The sequence below is a fragment of the Acanthisitta chloris genome, unplaced genomic scaffold, assembly GCF_000695815.1.
Source record: "Acanthisitta chloris isolate BGI_N310 unplaced genomic scaffold, ASM69581v1 scaffold19234, whole genome shotgun sequence".
NCBI lineage: Eukaryota > Metazoa > Chordata > Aves > Passeriformes > Acanthisittidae > Acanthisitta > Acanthisitta chloris.
The window spans coordinates 58,915-79,628 of record NW_008671508.1 but is presented as its reverse complement, the minus strand read 5'-3'; the positions used below and the strand labels follow the sequence as shown (position 1 = coordinate 79,628).

Here is a 20,714-nt window from a genome sequence, read left to right as displayed (position 1 = left end):
AGGAACTCGATTTGAGTTCCACCTGATTCTGGGGAACTTTTCAGAACCTTGAGAGGAGAAAAAAAAAAAAAAAAAGAAAAAGGCAAAGGATAGTCAGAGTGGATTTAAACTCTCTTAAATCCTTCTGCCCCTGAGCCACAGAATTCCATCTGATGAGGATGCTGAGCTCCAAGGAAGAGTCAGGAGCTAAGCCTGGAGAGCAGATTGCTGGGAGAGCTTTCTGCTGCTCTTCATCCCACACAGCCACCAGAAAAGGTGCCACGTTGTCCTGAGCCTTTGAGGTGCCCAGGCAGAGCCTGATCCAAGGGCAGCCCTGCAGGACACCATCCTTCCTGGCAGAGTCACAGAATCTTGGAATGATTTGGGTTGGAAGAGACCTTAAAGCTCATCTCATCCCACCCCTTGCCATGGGCAGGGACACCTTCCACTAACCCAGGTGGCTCCAAGCCCCATCCAACCTGACTTGGAACACTTTCAACAATGGGGAAAACCCTTCCAGGGATGGGGCAGCCCTCAGGTCTGAGCTCCCAGTGAGAAAACCCAGCAGAGCAAGCTCCTGCACATTGTCTGTGCTCACCTCCTGCAAACTCTGTAATAATAAAGTGATACTCCGACACCGTATCCCTTTTTCCATTTCACCCTTCACTGCATCATTTTATGCATCTATTCCCATTGCTAATTCAAACTAATTAAAGTATAAAATAGAATAATTTGTGCAATTTCAGGGCTCCCCTCACCATATTGTGAGTTATGTTTCTTTTCTGTTAGCGCCCGGTGTGAGCAATTCCCCTCCTCACCGGCTCAGTACCCGCCAAACTCATTTGCTGGGAAGACAAACTATTACAGCAGGGTAGGAAGGGGGGAAGAGACAAAGTTTAAAAAACTCTCTAGGAGAGAGAAAGAAGAATCTGAGGTTTGCTTTTAAATTTCATAGCTGAGCACTGAGTGTGAAATTTCAGATTTCTCCTTCAAGTCGTTTTCTCTCTCGGGAATTCAGTTCTCTCTCCCTCTCTCATTGCTGCTGTTAAGGAAGGAGATCTGTGTCTGTCTGTCCAGCCAAACATGAAATCCTGCAGCAAAGCCACAGCTCTGCAGCATTCCCTGCATGGCTCAAACCCATCTATGAGCATCAGCATCATCCACAGAGATGCAGCAGGTTGGATGAGGCTTTGAGCAATCTGGGCTAGTGGGAGGTGTCCCTGCCCATGGCAGGGGGTGGAATGAGATGAGCTTTAAAGTCCTTCCAACCCAAATCCTCCTAAGATTCCATGATTCTATGATCTCACCTTGCTTTCAAGACAGAGCAGGGGTGGTGGCATCAAATCTGGAGGGACATTAGATCTTGATCTCATACTCTGGCAGCGATCTCATGATCAGTGCCAGAATCCCAGAATGATTTGGGTTGGAAGGGACTGTAAAGCTCTTCATGTTCCACCCCCTGCCATGGGCAGGGACACCTTCCACCAGCCCAAGTTGCTGTGGATCACTGTTTCCCAGTGAGGAAAACTGTCCCCTACCAACACCCACTGCACTGCTGAGCTGAGGGTTTGTGTCTGTGTATGTGCACACAAAGGAAATGCTGGAAATACTTTAGGACTGTGTTTTTTTGCCTGCAAATCAAACAATAGGTCTGTGGAAGAGGAGGAATTCAAAAGGGAAGCAAATACTGAAGAAAACACATGGGAATCCTGTGGCTGTGACTGGCAGGGGAAGAAACAGCCTAATACAAAGAAAAAGCAAAGCAAAACAAACTGAAAGCAAAGCCAATCAGCACTTGAAAGAAACCACCACATGAGCATTGCCTAAAATATAATTCATCTAAGAAAAACAAACCCACTGACCCCAACGTTACACTGGAGCAGTTTTTTATTTTTTTTACCACTTCTGCTTGGAAAGTTTATTCTGAAAGTATTTATTACCTTAAAGGCTTCTGCACTGAACTCCTCACACTTGAGTAGTTGAATGGTTTGGGTCTGGGCTGTGGGAAGGGACTGGAACCAGTCTGGACACCACTATGTCAGCCCCAGCAGGGCCAGAGCTCTGCTTGCTTGACAAATGGACTGTCAGCAGGGCAGGAGATGAGACAGCAGTTTGTCCCACCTGGCTGGGCTGTGGCTTTTTTGGTCAATTCATGTTAATTAACACATCCTTCTTGTCAGGTAGCTGTTGTTAATTATCTCAGACAAGATTTTAGCTGAATTTCTTAATTATTCCTAATTGACTAGAAGGAGGAAAGGGGAAAAAAAAACCAAACCCTGTGTCAAGTCATGAATTTTAGGAGTGTAGCAGGAGGAGGTGGTGGTGGAAGAGGATTGCATGGAGTTGTGCAAACCTCCCCATGGAGCACAGCACCTCTTCCAGGACCATGTGGGGATTCTCTCCCCATCCTGAGCTCCTTCTTTCATCCACCTACTCAAACCACTCTTTGTCCCAGCTTAGGGGAAGAAGCTGGATGGAGTTTGGAGCAACCTGGGCTAGTGGAAGGTGTCCCTGCCCACAGCATGGGGTGGAATGAGATGAGCTTTACAGTCCCTTCCAACCCAAATCATACTGGGATTCTGGCAGTGATCATGAGGAACACAAGTTGGGCAAGTGTGTTCACACTCCCCAACGTGCTGGAGCATCAGAAGGTCCCAGCCAGGATGGTGACACCAAGGATCATGCCAAGACAAGCTGTGCACGGAGCCAACAAGTCCCTCTGCACCCACAATGATCCTCACAGGCACTGGCACAGGATGAGCAGGTGGAGGAGTTCATGGGAGGCAATTTTTGGACACCTCTGGTGGGATTCAGCTGAGCCTTTTTCCCTGTTCCAGCATTCAAAGTTTGCTATGATTATGTCCAGCTAACTGACTGTTCAACTAGCAGATAATGTAGTTAAAAATTTAATCTCTTCATTTTTTTTCTTCCTCTTGATGACTCCAGACCCTTTTATCCACATCTCTTGCATTTTTTATCATGTTTTCTCAGTTCTTTTCAGGACACCACCAGTATTTACAGCCTCTCTACTTTGGGACTGATGGACTTCCTTGTTTTTCTCGGCCCTCATTCCAATCCCAACCTCTCCTAAATCATCTGGACAGGTCCTTTCTGCCTCCCCCTCCATCAGCATCCAGAGAGTTCAGTCAAAGCAAAGCAGTTTCCACAGGACTTAAACATCTTGGAGTTACAGGACAGAGAGACACACAACAAATTATCCTTGGAGGCTCCTGCAGATCTGCAGCTCCTGCCACAGAGGCATTTGCAAAGCAAATATTTCACAGCTCAGAGTAGCCTAAAAGACAGTTTCTTTACCTAAAGCCACAATGATGTATGTGGAGAGGAAGGGAGTGACTTCACTCAGGGGAAAAGAGGTCTGGGAATAAATAAATAACTAAAGAGAAGCTGTGGCTGGGAGTGCTCCAGACCAGGTTGGATGGGGCTTGGAGCAACCTGGGCTAGCAGAAGTTGTCCCTGCCCATAGGAGGGAGTGGAACGAGGTGAGCTTTAAGGTCCCTTAGAACTCAAACCACTCTGTGAAAAGACATAAAACTGCACTCTCCAAGCCCTCCCTGCCACCCCAAAGCCAAGGTTAGCCTGCTGTGGGCACAGAGAGGCTCAGAACCACTGGCAGAGCAATTATGGAGCATCCAGCACTCACTGGAGGAGCAAAGGATCCCTCAATACATTCCAGGCTGCCAAGGTCCATGGCCCTCTGAGCTCTGCTGTGCTAATTGATGTTATCTGCCTTTCACTGGGTGATTATGTGCTCTTATTTCTACCTGGGGAATGGTGAGATTCCCAGCCAGAGCAGGATTCTGCTCTGTTACACACTGTATAAAACCAGAAGGAAATCATCCCCCTGTGGCAGAATTAACCACGAAGCAACTATGGCTGAGCTGAGAGCAGAAGTGTTTCGGAGGCAATGAAATGTGCAGAGATTTTGGAGGATGTTTATGGGAGATGAATATTTTTTTGCATTTACAACATCCTGGCTAGGTAATTCTTTTAAGAGTGTGCTTCACCCATCAGGGAGCAGATTCCCATCACATGATCTCAGCAACTTCCAGCTGCTTTACGTGATTAGCACAAACAAGTGATAGATCATTAGCTTGGAAAAGGGTTGGTAAATAAAGAAGGAAAAATATGGCTCACTACAGTGTGTTTGCAGGTGGGGAAGAGGCAATGAGAGGAGAGGGAGAGGCTTCTCTGCACCTACCAGCACCAACACCTATTTTTGCCTCCTGCATCTGTGAGAACTCCCTGATCCAGAATCAGAGCTCACAGGGAAGGAAAGAGACCTGTTGGGTCATTTTTCTCTGCACCAGCACAGGGATATTCCTTATAACAAACCCTGTGAATATTTTTCCATCATGCTGTTTCAAATTCCATGTTTACAACCCTTGATTAGGTGGTGAAATCTTTTGGAGCAGCAATCCCTGCCCTGGTTCCTACCATGTGTTTGATTGAGCTTCCACTCACTCCCAGCTTAAAAATAATGACATTGGTTCTTCTATCAAGAGCTGCATAAATCTTTGGCCCCAATTTTTTTTTTGCTGATGCTTATATAATCTCCCTGCTGAAGTATGCCCACCACTTCTCACAGGGTGAGCCTGGCTGGTTGGGGATGTAGGTGGGAGCCAAGTCAAACCAGCCCTGCAACAGTCTGAACTTGCACAGGCAGCAGATACAGCGAGGAGGAAAAAAAAAAAAAAGAAAAAAAAGGGGGTTGTTGCAGCCTTGGAGTCATAAAATCACTCTCATCCAACAGGGCTGATTTAATTGAAATGCACTGAGCTTTCATACATTAAAAAAACCAACCGTCTCCCTGACACCCAGACAATTAATGCTTCAGGACTGAATTATAAAGCCACTTTTCCTCAGTATAACCAACACTATTCCTATAAGCCTCAAGTCCTTCCCTCTGAAAGCAAGAAAGAAGATTTTTTTTCTGCACATGCAGGGCTTGGTGCTGTGGGCTCCCATTAAAATGGGAATTTTTTCATCATGGGGATTCTTGGTGGCCTCACATTTGTCAGTGCATTGCCTTTAACCCCTTGCCTGCTGTTGGATCACTGGGAGTCCCAGCCCTGGGTTCACCCTAATATCACAGCAGTGGGCAGCAAAGCAGCCAAAAACCTGTCACAACAGCATTGCTTTCCACTTAAAGTTTTGATTTTTGTGGGGCTTTTTTTTTTATTTTCTGACAGAAACTCTTCATTGAATTTGGCTGTCCATGAAAACAAGACAAGCTCATGCTGGGCAGTGACCTAGAAGAACTGTGCTGCAAATCCCCTCACCAAGGCTGTGCTGGTGCCCACAAGACCAACCCACTGCAGCATCCACTGCTAATTTGGGGGAAGGACATGATGCAGCTCTGCCAGCACCTGACAGCCCCTCTGCTATTCCTGTCCTGGCACCCCACATAGCTGCACTAATGCAACACATCTCTGACTCAGCAGCATCCAGCACTACCCCAGCCTTGCTCAGCTTGTGGGCAGAAATGGTGTTTGTTTGCCACAGCAACGCTGAGAAATGAATTTCTGCTTTCAATAGGGTCAGAACTGTTTCTCTTTTTCCCTAAGAGCTATTGGAAACCAGGTGCTGCGGGAAGAGAGCCTGAAACAGCTCCTAATAACCACCCTTAAACCATGTGGTTAAAGAACTCCAAGTGCCTGGAAGCAAAGTTTCTTTATCCTTCTCTCCCCCAGACTGGGCTGTGCAACTGTTGCTTCTGTGCTTTGTGGGAGTGAAATCAAATGTCAAATATTCTGCTTTGGAAGAAGTTGGCAATGAAACATGAAAGGCTCATGGAGAGCTCAAAAGGAGTGTGGAAAAATTGGAGCAAAGCACAGACAGGGCTGGGACAGGAGCCAGGGGAGCGAGGAAGGATTGTGCCTACAACTACAACTCCAGATTTTAGGATGAAGTGACTCCTTTCCCTAATGCATTTCAGCATAAAGCTGATCCTAGCTGCTGCTAGCACAGAAGGAGGATGGGCTGCCTGCCGAGATGTTACATGGCTTTGTTGGGAAGCATCCACACATCTCAGTTTATTCAGCATCATCACAGTCCTGCAGAGCATCGTGTCTCATCTCTGGGCTGTTCCCAACGCCACAGCCCAAAGAGCTCAGGACCTGCTCCCCAGCACTACTGGGGAACATGTTTCTCAGCTCAAGTCCACAAAAAAGCCCACCCCGTGTTTTGAAAGACATGTTTTGACACAGGCAGGTGTCCTGTTTCCTTCCCAGCAGATATTTAAATCCCAAGCTCTGGACAATCCTCCCCCAGCACGTTAACGTGCAGCAGATCCATGGTAAGAACAGCTGCTCTCCATGTCATTTCACTGTGGCAGAATCTCATTTTGTTCCAGATTTTGAGACTTCAGAAGACATTTTTGCTGTATGTTCTCAGTATTTCTGAGGGCACCTCCCACCATTTACAGCCTCAGCCCTCTGAAGATGCTGGGCCTCTCTCCACCTCTTGGTGCTGACTCCTTTTCAATCATCAGCCTCCTTTATAGAGCACTCAGGGAGAAATATATTCTCCCCTCCACTTTGCTGAACTATCACATTGCCAGGATGAGGGCAGTGAGGTCACAGGAGCTGACAGAATCCATATGCAATGGCATTCCCAGACTTCTGGGCCCAAGGCACATATCTCTACGAGGGCAAAAGGCAAATCCTACAGAGAATCCTGCAAGGAAAGAGGGACAACATCCCCCAGTTCCTGGACTCTCCCTAAGGCAAATACTTTGCCAGAGCCATGTCTGGAGATGGAATTAATGTTCCAGGAATATTCTATTATTTGCTAATTCTCTTCACATCTTTTTGTTTCACAATTAAGCAAATTAGAGCTTTGATGAATATTAAGATGCTCTCGCCTCATAAAAGATGAGTTGGAGGCATTCCCACTGGATTTTCCTCCTAATGAAAACAGTTCCTCAACTGTTTGAGATACACCCTGGATGGTTTTCTCCCTGCCAAGGGCACGAGGAGCACGTGGCTCCTGCACAAAGTGACCACAGCATCATCAGAAAATAAGTTTCCAAGTTTGCCCACATCCTCATTATTACCACCTAATCCAAGCCCAAGCTGGAATGGGATCCTAAATTTGTGGCTGTTCATGGCAGTGTCTATCACAGAGTTGCTCTAACAAGCAGATAATGCCTTTTTTTCAACCACAGGGATTCGTTCACTCGAGTCTTTTAGCAGGGAGAAGACTTTGCACTCTTCCTTTATTCCCTTTAAATAACTTGAAAACCAAGCAAAGGATTTCTCAATTTTTTTGCTACAGTTTAGCAAAAATTGGGAGCTATTTGGGAAGAACTGGAAGGTCCCAGTGCAAGGTGAGCTGTTGGGATAGCTGCTCACTCTCTACCTTCTACCATCCCTGATACCTCTCCTTAGCATCTCTCAGAGCAGGTGGGAGGGAGGACAGGAATTTGTTTAACAGCAGATGTGGTAAACGTTAGTGATCAGAGGGTTAACTCAGCACAGAAGAATTTAACAGCATCCAGACATCTTCAGGTGCAACCCTTCTCCTGTCTCCACCACCCACAAGGCACCAGCTCAGATTAATGATCTAAACTACACAGTCATGAGTAACAGCCAATAAAGCACTCAGCAGAGCCAGTGAACCCAGGAATGTGGCTGAATGGTTGGGACTTCATGTGGTTTCCTGTCTCAGAGAGGAACAGAAGGTCCCAGATAATTCACATCATGCTGCCTCCACTAAGCAACAGACTCCTGTGGACCCTCAGCCATCAATTCCCATCATAATCATATTAATTGTGCATTTTTCAGGCTGGGGTGGGCACCACCCTTGGGGCAGCAGCAGAAGTGGCACATTGATGGATGGCACAGAGCAGACTCAGTGGTAATGGACCTTGGTCCCCCCCTCTGTGCCCTCAGAGCACATCCCCTCACGGTGCTTTGTCCCCCTCTGTGCAGTAGCATCACTCACTGGCAACCACTTCAAATATACTGGCAAAGGAATAAATCAGTAGATCAAAAACTCCATCATAAATTCATCCATTTCAAGGAGAAATTTCTACATGAAAAGGGGTGTCAGGCATTGGAATGTGCTGCCCAGGGAGGTGGTGGAGTCACCATCCCTGGAGGTGTTCAAGGAATCACTGGATGGGGCACTGGTCTAGTTGACAAGGTGGTGATGGGTCAAAGGTTGGACTCAATGATCTTGGAGGTCTTTTCCAACCTAAAGGATTCTGGGATAATGCTATGCAAACCCCCAACCTCAGGATGAGGGAATGGAATGCTTGTGGCTCAGGATTTAGGCAGCAATGGTTCAGAACCCCAAACTACTTCTCCTCCCCAGCAGCTCAGCTCAGTTTCCAACACTTACAGCCAAGAACAAGTAGGTACAACTCTCTTCCCTGAGCACTGATGACAATCTCTGGTCAGAGGCAGATAAAGTTGAGCTCCTGCTGGTGCTCAATCCACCCATACCAATTCTGGCACCTTGGGGCTCACCACGCAACACCTCAGCTCCATGTGCTCCAGAATATATTCCTTATGGAAGGAAGTCTCAGCCACCAGAGGATGGAAGCAGATGCTTACCTGTCGCTCTGACATGACGTACAGGTACTTGTGGTCGATGGAGAAGGCCATGTCTCGCAGGACTGGGCTCCCATCCTTGAAAACTGTCACCACTTCATACTGAATTCCACCATGGGGAGGACCATCTGCTCGGATCTGGAAGGAGCACAAATGGATTAGAGGTGATTTCATAGCAGCCGAGGATGGAAGCAGATGCTTACCTGTCGCTCTGACATGACGTACAGGTACTTGTGGTCGATGGAGAAGGCCATGTCTCGCAGGACTGGGCTCCCATCCTTGAAAACTGTCACCACTTCATACTGAATTCCACCATGGGGAGGACCATCTGCTCGGATCTGGAAGGAGCACAAATGGATTAGAGGTGATTTCATAGCAGCCAAATTCTGGTTTTGGGGGATGTTTGGGAAAGAGAAGGAGGAGGACGAGGTAGGAGAAGGAATATCCAAAATCTCAGCTCACAACCTGGAGAGAGATAGAGAGCAGAGAGCCAGCAAGCAGTGTGTGGGGGCAGGAGTTAAGCAAAGATTCCTTCTCCACTGAAGTTGATGTGATTTTATCAATCCATAAGAAATAATGAGAAAGTTTTGTGGTTCCAAGGTGAGCACAGAGACTATCAGTGTGCTCTGACTGACCACTGCCATCCAACAAAGATTATAGTAAACCTTTTAGATGAGAATCTAAAACAATCCTGGAAGAAAACCACAAGACAACAACAAAGCCCAGCTACAGTAGGGATGGTTTTTAATTCTCTAGACACCTAAAGAATGACACTCAGACAACCTCCACCACCTCCTGCTGCCACAGAATCCTCCTTCAGTACCATCTCTGCCTAAAAACGTGGAGATGCTGCTGCCACTTTTATCCTTGCAGGATTCAGTGAGGCAAACCCAGTCCAGCCTGTTCTGCTGAGCGAGCAGAGAACTAACCCAATACCACATGGTTTCAGTTTGATGGGCTCCCAGCATCCATCCACCTTCCAAAACACAACTCCCTTCTCCTGCAGGAAAACCTGCCCAAGCTGTGACAAACCCCATCCCTCTGCCAGCAGCGGCTGCTGTGGAGGATATACCACGTCTTCCCAAAGTTAATAATTTACGGCCTTGGGGGCCGCGCGAGGGGAAAGGAAGGAGGATAAACAAACTATTGACATTGTCTTTCCCACCAGGATTTACATATTTGGAGAGCCATTTGATTGCAACGTGGTGTGTGCAGAGCTGAGAGCACTGGCAGTCGTCAGCTGAGAGTGTTGGGTGAGCCAAGGGCTCGGCAGAGCCGCTGCTGTCCCCGCGGCTCACAGCGATGCCAGGGCAGGGGGGCCAGGAACATGCTCAGTGTGTGCCTGCTGCCCACTGAGGAGAGGGAATTTGGGGGGCTGATAGCCCTGGAAAAACCTCTTATCACAAAGATGCCATCTGCTCCAGCCTCGTGCCAGGCTGTCTTGCCGTTTTGCTGCTCGATTCCACGAGTGCCTGTCGGTGGTAAGGAGGGAAAGGCATGGAGAACCTGAAGTCTAAACCTTCAAGAAGAGGCAGGATGGAGCAGCAAAGAGGCATGTCTATTTTTTTTTTTTTTTTTTGCTGGTTCATGTCCCCAGGAGGTAAGCAAGCAGGTTGTTAAGCATCTTAAGATTTATCTGAGAAATGTGCCACCCCAGCTGGAAATACAAGGATATCTTCACACTCGGAGAGGAGAGACACTCCCCGGCATCCTCCTCCAAATAAATCCTCTTCTTGGAAAGAACCCTGGTGCCTCCTGCCATGTAGAGACATGTTGGGTACACAAACACATTTATTTTCTGGATTTCTCTCGTTTTCTCCTCACCTTCTGAGTTTTTAGTGCTACAAAAGAACATCAGGTGGGAATGTGAGTGCTCTGGTTGAACAGCCACAGCTAGGAGCCTCTGGCAGGATTAAGCAGACAGCCCAAGCCTGCCTCAAAAGCCCTGACTTTTCAGAAAGAAAAATCCCCAAAGAGGCAGAAGGTCAAATCCTGCTTTAATTCCACCTGTGAGAATTAGGATCTTCACTGCCTTCAGGAAATGCTGAGCACTAGAGGCAGGTTCACCCCAGTATGAGACCAGTGCCTTGCTGGGGGTTGCAACTTGAGTTTTCAGCTTTCAGAGCCACCAGCCTGCAGCATGGACATAGGGAAAAAGCTGCCAAATCACCTGAGGAATAAACAGCAGGAAGACTGTGCTGTCAGGGAGACACAGCCACTTCCATGTGAACACCTGATTAATGGCCAAAAGGGAATGGAAACGCTGGACATGAAGGATCAGCAGCCTTTGTGAAAAACAACTGTTTTTCAGAGTTCCCTCAGGGCACAGGCAGCTCGTTAAATTGAGCTTCTTTCTAGTAATGAGGTCAGACAGGGCTAATAAAGAGAGATACCACTGGACAAGCCTTGTGCAGGCCAATTCCAACTGGGAATTGCAGCTCTGGGTTGGAGACAGCACTACGTGCCTGGTGGCTCTTCCAGGCTGGATGAGTGCTTGGAGCTGTGCCTGGCATGGGTGTCTTGGGGCACAGAGCCCTGCACAGGGTGCTGGGTGCTGTCTGCATCCTCCTGCCCATCCATAGGCAGGGGAGCAGCCTGGGATCTCTCCTGGAGCACAGGATGAGGGGAGAGCAGAGCCCAGTGCCCTCCTGCCCCTCACCCTGTGGTGGGTGTTGCCTCTGTGGGTACCCCAGAGCACAGTGCTGAGCTGCACCCACTGACACCAGGATGCTCCACTGCATCTCTTCCTCAGGGTTTCCATGACAACAAATGATGATGTCAGAGAAGAGCGATGATTCCTGTGAGTGCAGACGAAGAAAGGAATCATCTCCACAGCAGGAAGCTTCTTGTTGACGTTTGGAGAGAGAAATAATTCCTCTGCCTAGCACATGGGTGCCCTCCCAGTGCTGCCACTGGAACTGGGATGTGGTACCAACTATGCACGTCTGGGCTCATCCCAAGCTCAGGCTCCTGGCACAGAGATGCAGGAGAAGGGAGAAGTGGGATGGGAATGAGCTGTAGTTTTCCTGTTTCTTTACATCCCCTGAACTCTGCCACTCTGGATTCCCTCAGGACATGATGATGGGCATGGGAAGGCTTTAGGAGGGACACAGAGGGAAGTGGTGCAGTTTGGAACGGGTGGGAGCACAGTGAAACAGGGAGCAGGTGGGGATGGGCAGAAGCACATCAGTGAGATGGAAACCAGGATCAGAGAGATGTTCAGAGAGAGAGAGACAGCAGAGACCAGGAGCACAGATCACAGGCTCCCACGCTTGGACATGAATTGGAGAAGCCATTTGGGCCAGATACAGCACTTCTCTCTATCCCTCCTGATGGATGTTTACAAATCTGGCCTGAAAAGTGCCTAACAACATAATCTGCAAATCCAAACATCATCCCTGGCTCGGAGGACACCGGGCCAAGGCAAGGCCCCACGTGATGGAGCAGAATGCTGCTCAATTCAGGGAGCTGCAGCCCTTCAAAGGCTCTGCACAGATTGATCTCTCTAATACCCCCACAATGCAGGCTGCAGGCATAAGCTCAGCATTATCATCAGAGATTAGCAAAATACCATATTGTGTCACGTAGATGTTGCAGTGTAGCTCCCATGTAGGAGCTATTCAAGGATCTAATATGACATGAAGCTCCAACAACACCTATTGTACTGCAGTTTCCCTTAGGTATTTTGCCCAGCCTATGCCAGAGGTAGGTTATATCTGGATTCCCATCCAGTTTCTCCCAGCAGGCTCCCATTAGAAGACATTGAATCTCTTTGTAGGAACTTTCCATGATTAAATTACCTGTCTGTTTTCATTACAAGTGTTTCCACGAGGCTGACTCATGATGAAATGCCTGATGCCAGAAAAACAGCTGAATAAGTCCATGCATGAAGGAACTGATTCCCTACCCTGGATCCTAGATCAAGGCCATCCATTAACTCCTCAAAAACTGCAGCTTCTCCCCACACACACCAGTGCCTGGTGGGCCCCAAAGCCCCTTGCTGCTACTTTCCATGTGAAAAGCCCCACAGAAGTATCTGATGAGCTCCAGAGATGATTCTCAGGGTCAGGAGCAAAATGCACTGGCTGAACATGTTTATTTTTGCTTGTAGTAGCAAGACAGAGAAAAGCCCAGACAACCCTGGAGCCTTAAAACTGCTCCTTTCATGCTCAGATTTTAGTCCCTTAGGGTGAATAAATGCTATCCAATAACATGGCATTTGTGTCAAATGGATGTTTGGAGGAGAACTCTGCCAGCTCTGGGAACACACACTGGAACATTACTGCCTGAAAGAAAAACCAAAAGCAAGGAACAGCCTTCACTGCCAAGGTGCATCTTTGCAGAATTGCCACTTCTTTTTGCCATTTACACCTATACTCAGCTCTTGGGCATTTCCCATGAAAGCTTCCCATAAAGCTCTAGAATGGATTTCTTGCTTCAGTACTGGAAATTTAGCAGGAAGACTGTTCCTGGCAGCAGGTTTCTGAATCAGGCTGGAGCACAGCAGAGCTTAAACAGCCTTTCCCTTCTCTCTGTCTCTGGTTCTGTGAAGTCTTTCCTACCTAGACCTGGTACTAAAGGAAGTTTCCATGAGCAAGAGACTCAGCAATGCCAGAGCTCCCCAAAGGCAGGACAAGACAACTAAATACCAGCCCAGATTTCCTGTGTGCCTCAGCCAAATAGTCCTTGCAAATAAACATTTACTTGTGTTAATCCAGTTGAACTTTACCTGGGCTGTTCTACATTCACACCAGACTAAAAAGGAGGTGAGATGCACATCTCAGTATCATTTCACATGGAACAGGTTGCCCAGAGAAGTTGTGGCTGTTCCAACCCTGGGAGTGTTCCAGGCCAGGTTGGACAGGGTTTGGAGCATCCTGGACTGGTGGAAGGTGTCCCTGCCCATGGCAGAGGGTGGAATGAGATGAGATTTAAGGTCCTTCCAACCCTGCCTGAGCCACTGACAGGATCCTTCTCCACGTCTCCATCCATGGGAGGAGAAGCTCAGCCTTGAACTGCCTTTCCCTGCACACACCTTCTGCAGGCAGGAGCATGACTTAGCTCACTGCTCTCCATGTAGGAAATCTCCCCCTTGAAATTAAAGTGAAAAAGTAATCCTATTAAGTATCTTCCCTTTAAATCATAGATATGTCCATGAGGAAGTTAATGACAAACCTTACATGCACATTCAATTCAAATCAGCACATCCAATTAACTTCATTACCTGCAGGCTCCTTCATATCCCAGTCTTTTTCTCTCCTGTCACATTTTCTCTATGCATCCAAATCAGGATAGAATATGTCTGTCAGAGTGGGCAGCACCTTAATCTTTACCCCAGAGACAGCCCAGGGAAGCCTCAATGGATGGTTCACTCCAGAAAGTCACGACACTGTCAGGCTCAGTGGCTTGGAGCAAAACAGCTCCTCAAGACAGAATGATCTGGTCTCTGAGGGAGGAGAAAATCCATCCTTTCCCGAATTACCCTGCCTGACTAAACATTAAATACACTCACTAATCACTGCTGGGGTTGCCCTTACAAAAACCCTGGGGAGAAAAATCACTTTGGTGAGGAGCTTGTCACACAGAGTCCTGCCCAGGCACAGGCACTGGAGTTAGGTTGCCAGGACCATTCCTAAGTTGCCACAGATATAAATCTTTCCTTTTTCAAGTGCCCAAGAGAGGCCTAGAGCAGGGCAGCTGCAGGCATCAGAGTGATGGGCAGCAGATCCAGCTGGGAAGGGAATAAATCAGTGACAAACAGCCAATGGTATCATATCAGCCTCTCACTGCTGCTGCCCCAGGACACTGTGTGAAGGCTCAGTCTCAAGAGGAAGTCACTGGCACTTTGCTATGAGCACCCAAACACTCCCCCCAGCTCTCCCCTTCCCTCCAGTGAGGGTTGCACAGGTGACACTGCTCTGCAAGTCCTGGTGTCACAGGACTTGGCACAGTTCTCTTCCTTTTGAGCTTCAAAGCAAACCCATCCTCACATCCCAACCTCTCCCTCCTGCTGCTGGGGACAATGAAGACAATGCATCAAGGCAGTTCAAATCCACAACTGCCTTCTCTGCTTGTGTTTTCTGAGTCCTAATCCCCTTTCTTGGAGAGTTTTTCCCCTCTCTGAACTTCAGGGAAGCTCCAGGTGCAAGGAGACAGATCTCTCTGCCCCAGTCTTGCACAGATCCTGCCTTTCCCAATAAATTGCTGGCACCCTTGGCTCAGACCATCCCTCATTTCCAGGATCTGCCAACCCTCCTGCTTGTGCAGCTGTATACCTGAGCTTATTCCTTCCAAAAAAGGAATAGAGGGAAGCAGGTGCTGGGAGACAGGTCTGGGCAGTGGGAGGCAATGTGGCTCAGCACCTGTAGAGCCCCACACGGTGCTGGGGGAGGCAGGATGGATTCCAGCCTGAGTTTATTCTGAACAGACTTCCTGACCCAAATTATTTATAGATCTGAGGTTTCTGTGAATTCAATACTCATGTCAAAACCGTCTCTGGATATGTCTTTCACACCCACATGTGTTTCCCATCTCTTCTGTTTGGGAAATGTTAGCTAAGTGTTCAAAGCCACAACCTGGGAAATCTGCAGCTCCCCAGAGGAACTGCTGGGCTAATTGGGGAAGAGCACAGAGAAACCCCTGGGGCTCAGAGCAGCTCTGCAGGGAGCAGGGCTGGAGTGTGCAGCACCAGCACCCACAGATGCTGCTGAGCACTAAAATGTTGACGAAGCAAACAAACAACAAACCCAAATTAACTCTCACTTCCTACATCTCCAGAAATAAGGGTGGAGGACTGTTCCTCCTCTGAGCAAGGCTTCCTGCCTAGCCCTGTGCAACAAGTGGCTGCAGCCTGCCCAGGTCCAGCAGGTGTGACTAACACAAAGAACACTCTCAATCTTACCATTTCAAAGAGTTTGAGCCCATCAACAGGGAAGGCCAAAGAGGTTTTCAAACACAAAACAAATTACAACCCACTCTTCCTTCTGTGCTAAAGCTCAAGCCACAGTCAACAGGCTCATGCATCAAAGAAGTTTTGGATGCCCCATCCCTGGAAGTGTTCAAGGCCAGGTTGGATGGGGCTAAGAGCAACCTGGTCTAGTGGAAGGTTTCCCTGCCCATGGAAAATGGATGATCTTCATGGTCCCTTCCAACCCCAAACATTTGCTGATTCTATGATCTCAGCTGCTTCAGCAGCCTCACCTGTCCCTTGGCTAACAGCAACCAGTTGTGATACCAAGGTTCAAGGTGCTGCTTTGGAGTGCAGCAAGAAGGTTGGGCACTTGGATCTGCCACAGGGAGAAGAGTTTCCATCAGCACAGTCCTTCCCATTCCCAGATGAAAAAAGGAGCTTGGGGGGAGAATCCCTTGCTGCCTCTTCTGGAGGTGAAAGAAGTCAATTGCTGGGTTGAAGCTGCAGCTCAGACACCTGAACAGGTACAAACCCTTAAAACAAGGTTACCACTGAACCTGTTCCAAGTCTTTATTTCCTTCTTCCATCCTTCTGCTCCCCTCTACCCTTCTGGAGAACTGATCCTCCAGGATAAAGCAGGGAGGATGGTACAGAGGCACCATGCAGAGACTAATCAGCAGCCCCCATGTCTTTAATTTATTACTGCATGAGAGGCTCGTTTAGAACAAAGCTGCCAGTTCGGAAGATCATTCCTTTAAAAGACTTTTTATTTGAAAAGCTGTCAGCTCACACCTTGTCACAGCCCTACTTGCAGCAGCAAAACTTTAATAACATGCCACCTCATGCAAATAAGCTGCTAATTAATTAAGTAGTATTCTTCCGGGGATGGATTCATTAGAATCAAATTTGGGTAGGCTGGCTGGTGAGGTCGTATGGCTTTGGATGGTGCTTTAAATCAGCAGCACTGATTTTTCCTGGAGGCCCAGCACTCCTTCCCATCAGGAGGGAAGCTCTTTGCCATCACTGTGCCCTCAGGAAGGTTCTGCACACCCTGGTGCAAAGCCATGCTGGAACCCAATCACTTGCATGGCACAGACCAGCCCTGGTTTGGCTAAAAAAACAGCAGGAAGATGAAGAAAAATCAATGAATGAGATGCCCAAAAGATTGTCTTCTATAGTATTGAGGAAACCCAGTGCAGGGGAGGGCTCAATTCCAAAGCAGGAGGTAGAGACTAATAACTCAGAGAGCTCCAGGGATCAGGCTGCCAGGCAGGGGATGCTGTGAAGGAGCAGGACTCATTTTTTTATTATTTTTTTTTTTGGAGCACCTGTTGCAAAGAGACAATTGCTGGGGGTTCAGGGCTATCAGCCTTGCACCTTCCATCAGCATCAAAGTACAACCCATTACAGGTGGAAACACTCAGAGCATCCTGGGGATTTACTCCCCAGGAGGAGGAGGAGAGCTCAGGGCATGTCTGTAGTGTGATACAAACCCTGCTCACTTCTCATCTGTCCCCTAAGGAAGAGCCACGATGCAATGACTTCCTTTTCCTTTTGTTCAGCAGTAAGGACCCTTCTCCCTTCACATCCCTGTATTATTTTGAAAGAGATGGCTCAGTGCTTCCCTGGGAAATGGGAATCATTAAGCGACAGCACTTTGCTGCTTGCAGGCTTTACATTTTGGCACTGAGCGAGGAAATCATCAAAGGGAGAAGTGTTGGTCTCCCAAAGAAAGGAATGAGGTAGGTGTTGCTGTATCACACAGCTCTGCGTGCTGACCCTCTGCAAGCTGCTCCTCCAGCCTCTGCCATTCTTCCCTTGGCTTACCTCTGCTTCTCCTGCTTTGTGCAGCTTTAATCCAGCTCCTTCCCTTACAGCTGGGAAGTAAATGAAAGCACAGGCAGGGGAAGGGGAGGACAGCTCCAGGAACAGGCAGAGGGGTGTTTTTTATTCCTAAAGCATCCTCTTCTACATGGCACTAGCAATCTTTGGCAGGATGCACAGCTGGGTTAGCTAGATGCCCTGGGTGTGTAGAGGACAGGCTGATCCCAGGCTGCCCTTCAACCCTCTGGGGGCTACAAATCCTGGGTCATAAATGGCCTTTTTCTACTTTTTGCCCTTTTTTCTCTCCTTTGCCCTGACCTAAAACTGTGCTCAGTGTCAGCAAGCACCCAAAGGGACTCATGAGTCAGAACTGAAGGGGCACAGATCACTGTGTGCTGCCTGTGGGACACAATTAGGGATGGAGGGAGATGCAAGGAGAGTTTTAGGGAGTGAGCAAGAGCCACAGTGAAGGCAAACAGGAGTGAGTGCTAAGCCTCAGTCTTCTGTGATCGACAGAAAACATGAGAGGGAGCTCAGAGCTGGTATTATTTAGGGCGAGGGAGGTACCAGATATCTGTTTTGTCACATACCATTTGCAGCTCTGCCCCAAAGTCCCCAAAATAGCACTTGTATCTGTGTTATCTATCCACACCTCACCTGTGCCCTTCCAGCTGAATAATCCTCCACAGCTCAGTGTCAAGCTCTTCTCCCCACGAACATCCTCCTCCAGCAGCACATTTCACAGCTGAAGGGATTGGTCTTGCTTAGTTTGGTTTGTTGACCTTGAGTGGCCATGTAAAATGGAATAAAAAGCCACTTAGACAAGACTGGCTAATGTGAAGTTTGCTCTAAACGAGCTGCAGTGAGTTGTGATTCTCCCCGAGGAGCATAAAACTAAACGACTGTCAAAAATTGTCACACAAAACTCCTGTTCCTCCCGAGTCACAGCTTCCAGCTGATCAGGTGGGAACCACAAAGTTCCTGAGGAAATATTATTCTCTTTCCTTTTCACAAACATCATGTAAGTAATACGTTTCAAATGACTTAGATTTCCTGCCTGACACCTCCCAGGAGTGCTGGAACATGAGCCAAACTCTGAGCCGCCCAAGGCCAAAAAAGCCCAGAAGGAAATAAAAGAACCTACATTTTATTTATCTTTGGGGTTTAAAAACTTGTGGCTAAACCTTGCCTGGTAGTTTTGCAATGCTTTAGGTCAGACAGGAATGATCAGGTGAAGGAGAAGGCCGTGCATATTTTTGGCTTCACTTGTGCATGCAGAACCAGTGAGGTGTTAACTGATCACATCTAACCTTGCTCGGGCAGTGGATGTGAGAAAATTACAGAGCACACAGCTTAGCTTAAATCCCAGGAAATGAGGCTTCTCCCACATCTCCTGCTGCTTGAGCTGGCTGCAGGGAGCATCCCACGCCCCAGGTCACAGCTGCTGCCCTGTAGGCAGGCAGAGCTGCAGGTAGGGAATGGGGATTAGCTAGTTAAGGAATGGGCCAGAGCCACACAAAGGAGTCAAAGCTCTCTCCAGCCGGTGCCTGACCACACTGCTTGTACAGAGGCTGAATTTTCCTAAAGCAACAGCCTTGCAGGGAGGTCGTGTAAGGACGGGCAGAGCCTCAGCCAAACTGGCACTGCCCCACGGCTCCCGGAGGGAAGCTGTGCCAGCAGCTCTGGCTCTCCCCTTCCCCCTGTGCCACGGCAGCTTGGCTCAGTGGTGGCTAACCACCCACCAGGGGCACACACTCTGTCACAGAGTCATGGAATATCCCCAGCTGGAAGGGTCCTACAAGGATCATCGGGTCCAACTCCTGCAGTTGGGTCTTGTTCATCCCAGGCACGTGGGAGCTGGACCAAGTGTGGTCTCATCCCAGGAGGCAACATGCAGAACTGAAATGCACAGCAAACAGCAGGGCTGGTGCCTTGCTCAAGGACATTGGCTCATACAGGACCCTGTACTGGAAGCATTAAAGCCTCCTGACAGGATTCAGACAAGTATAAATCCACAGGAGGTGAATCTCTCCTTACCCTCTCCTATCTGCTCATTCACACTCTGCTCTCCTGGTCAACAGCAGGCGAAGGCTTGAGTTAGCTCATCTTCCCAGTGTGTAAGAAAGGCTCCCCCTGCCCTATGAGCTGCTTCCCAAATGCTATTCTGGGGCAGATCAAGGATAAAAATAAAAACAAAAAGCAAAATCTCTTCCATCTCTGCGCTGTAACTCCCTAAGCCTTCAGCACATGCCCTTTCCAGCATCTCCGAATTAATCAGCAGATAAGCAGATGAAGTGGCTCTGAATAATCTGTGCATGCAACACATGTAACACTGCCTTGAACACAGCAGGGAGATCACTGGGCTCAGCACACACGTCTGTCCCTGTCTGTCTGTCCTTGTCACTGAAGCATTTGTGCAGCTACTGAGGGCACAGCACAGAGCTGGGACAGCACACACTGCCCTGCTGTGCATCAGGCTAGGGAGGAAGGAAAGGAAGCTGATGGATGGATCAGCTTTCCTGATCCTCAAATATCCAAATTCCAAGTTCAAGTTCATCTGGGGTGGGAGAGGAACCTGCAGGAGCTTGGTGTTCTGTCTGTAACTGAAGCAATCTGTACTCAGGGACTTCATTTAACACTTGGAACACTGAGCAGCTCCAAGTGCTGCTGTAACTCAGCCCCAGCCCTGTCCTGGTAGCATCACCCAGGGACCATGGACACGGAGTTCTGGGCTTCCCTCTTCACCTCATTCACAGGGAAAACACATCACCAAAGAGGCAAGTGGACATGGCCAAGGCCACACTGCTTGATGCAGATGGTGTCCTTGATGGTGTATCACAAGGTCACTTAACTGATGCCACTGCTCTTCCTTGGAGGCCACAGATGTCATTGGCATGTGAACACGAGAACAGTAACAATGCAGAGTGACCCAGGCAAAGCAGATCAGCAGCACTGGACACCCCCAAACTGGGAGGAGGGAGGAGAAGAGGAGCCATGGCTCAAAGGTTGGAACTGAAGATGGTTTTGGAGCGTACGAGCAGCACATGTGAGAGACTGAACCTCCTGGTCCAGCGGGACCCAAGCAGCCTGTGCCTGGTTTCATGCTGAAAGGTTTTACTTGTAGTTTCCTCTGCACAAGGAGGTGGAGCAGATAGATCTGCCCTAGAGCTGTCAACCAGCACATGAGAAGGATGGGAGGCAGCTCTTCCCCCAGGCCCCTGCTTTTGTTCACACACCAGCCAGCACAGCTAATCCCTTATCGTGCCCATGGCCCAAAACCAACATCAGGAGATAGGTTCGGGCTGGGGTCCATGGATGGGGGAGACAAAGCTACATCACATTACTGCTTTCACTTCCATAATTGACCTGTAGATAAACACATGGCTTCTGCCTTAATCCCCTGCAGCCTCATGAACATCAGCCGC

General features: G+C 48.5%; 1 protein-coding gene across 1 annotated transcript in view; it reads right to left on the bottom strand.

The window, feature by feature from the left end:
* Positions 1-20,714, bottom strand: part of LOC103801704 (plexin-A2-like) — a 110,663-nt gene that overhangs the window by 51,471 nt on the left and 38,478 nt on the right. Inside the window, exon 3 of the mRNA XM_009074128.1 lies at positions 8,759-8,893. Within this exon, the coding sequence (XP_009072376.1) occupies positions 8,759-8,893 (135 nt within the window). The remainder of the gene's footprint in view (positions 1-8,758; positions 8,894-20,714) is intronic.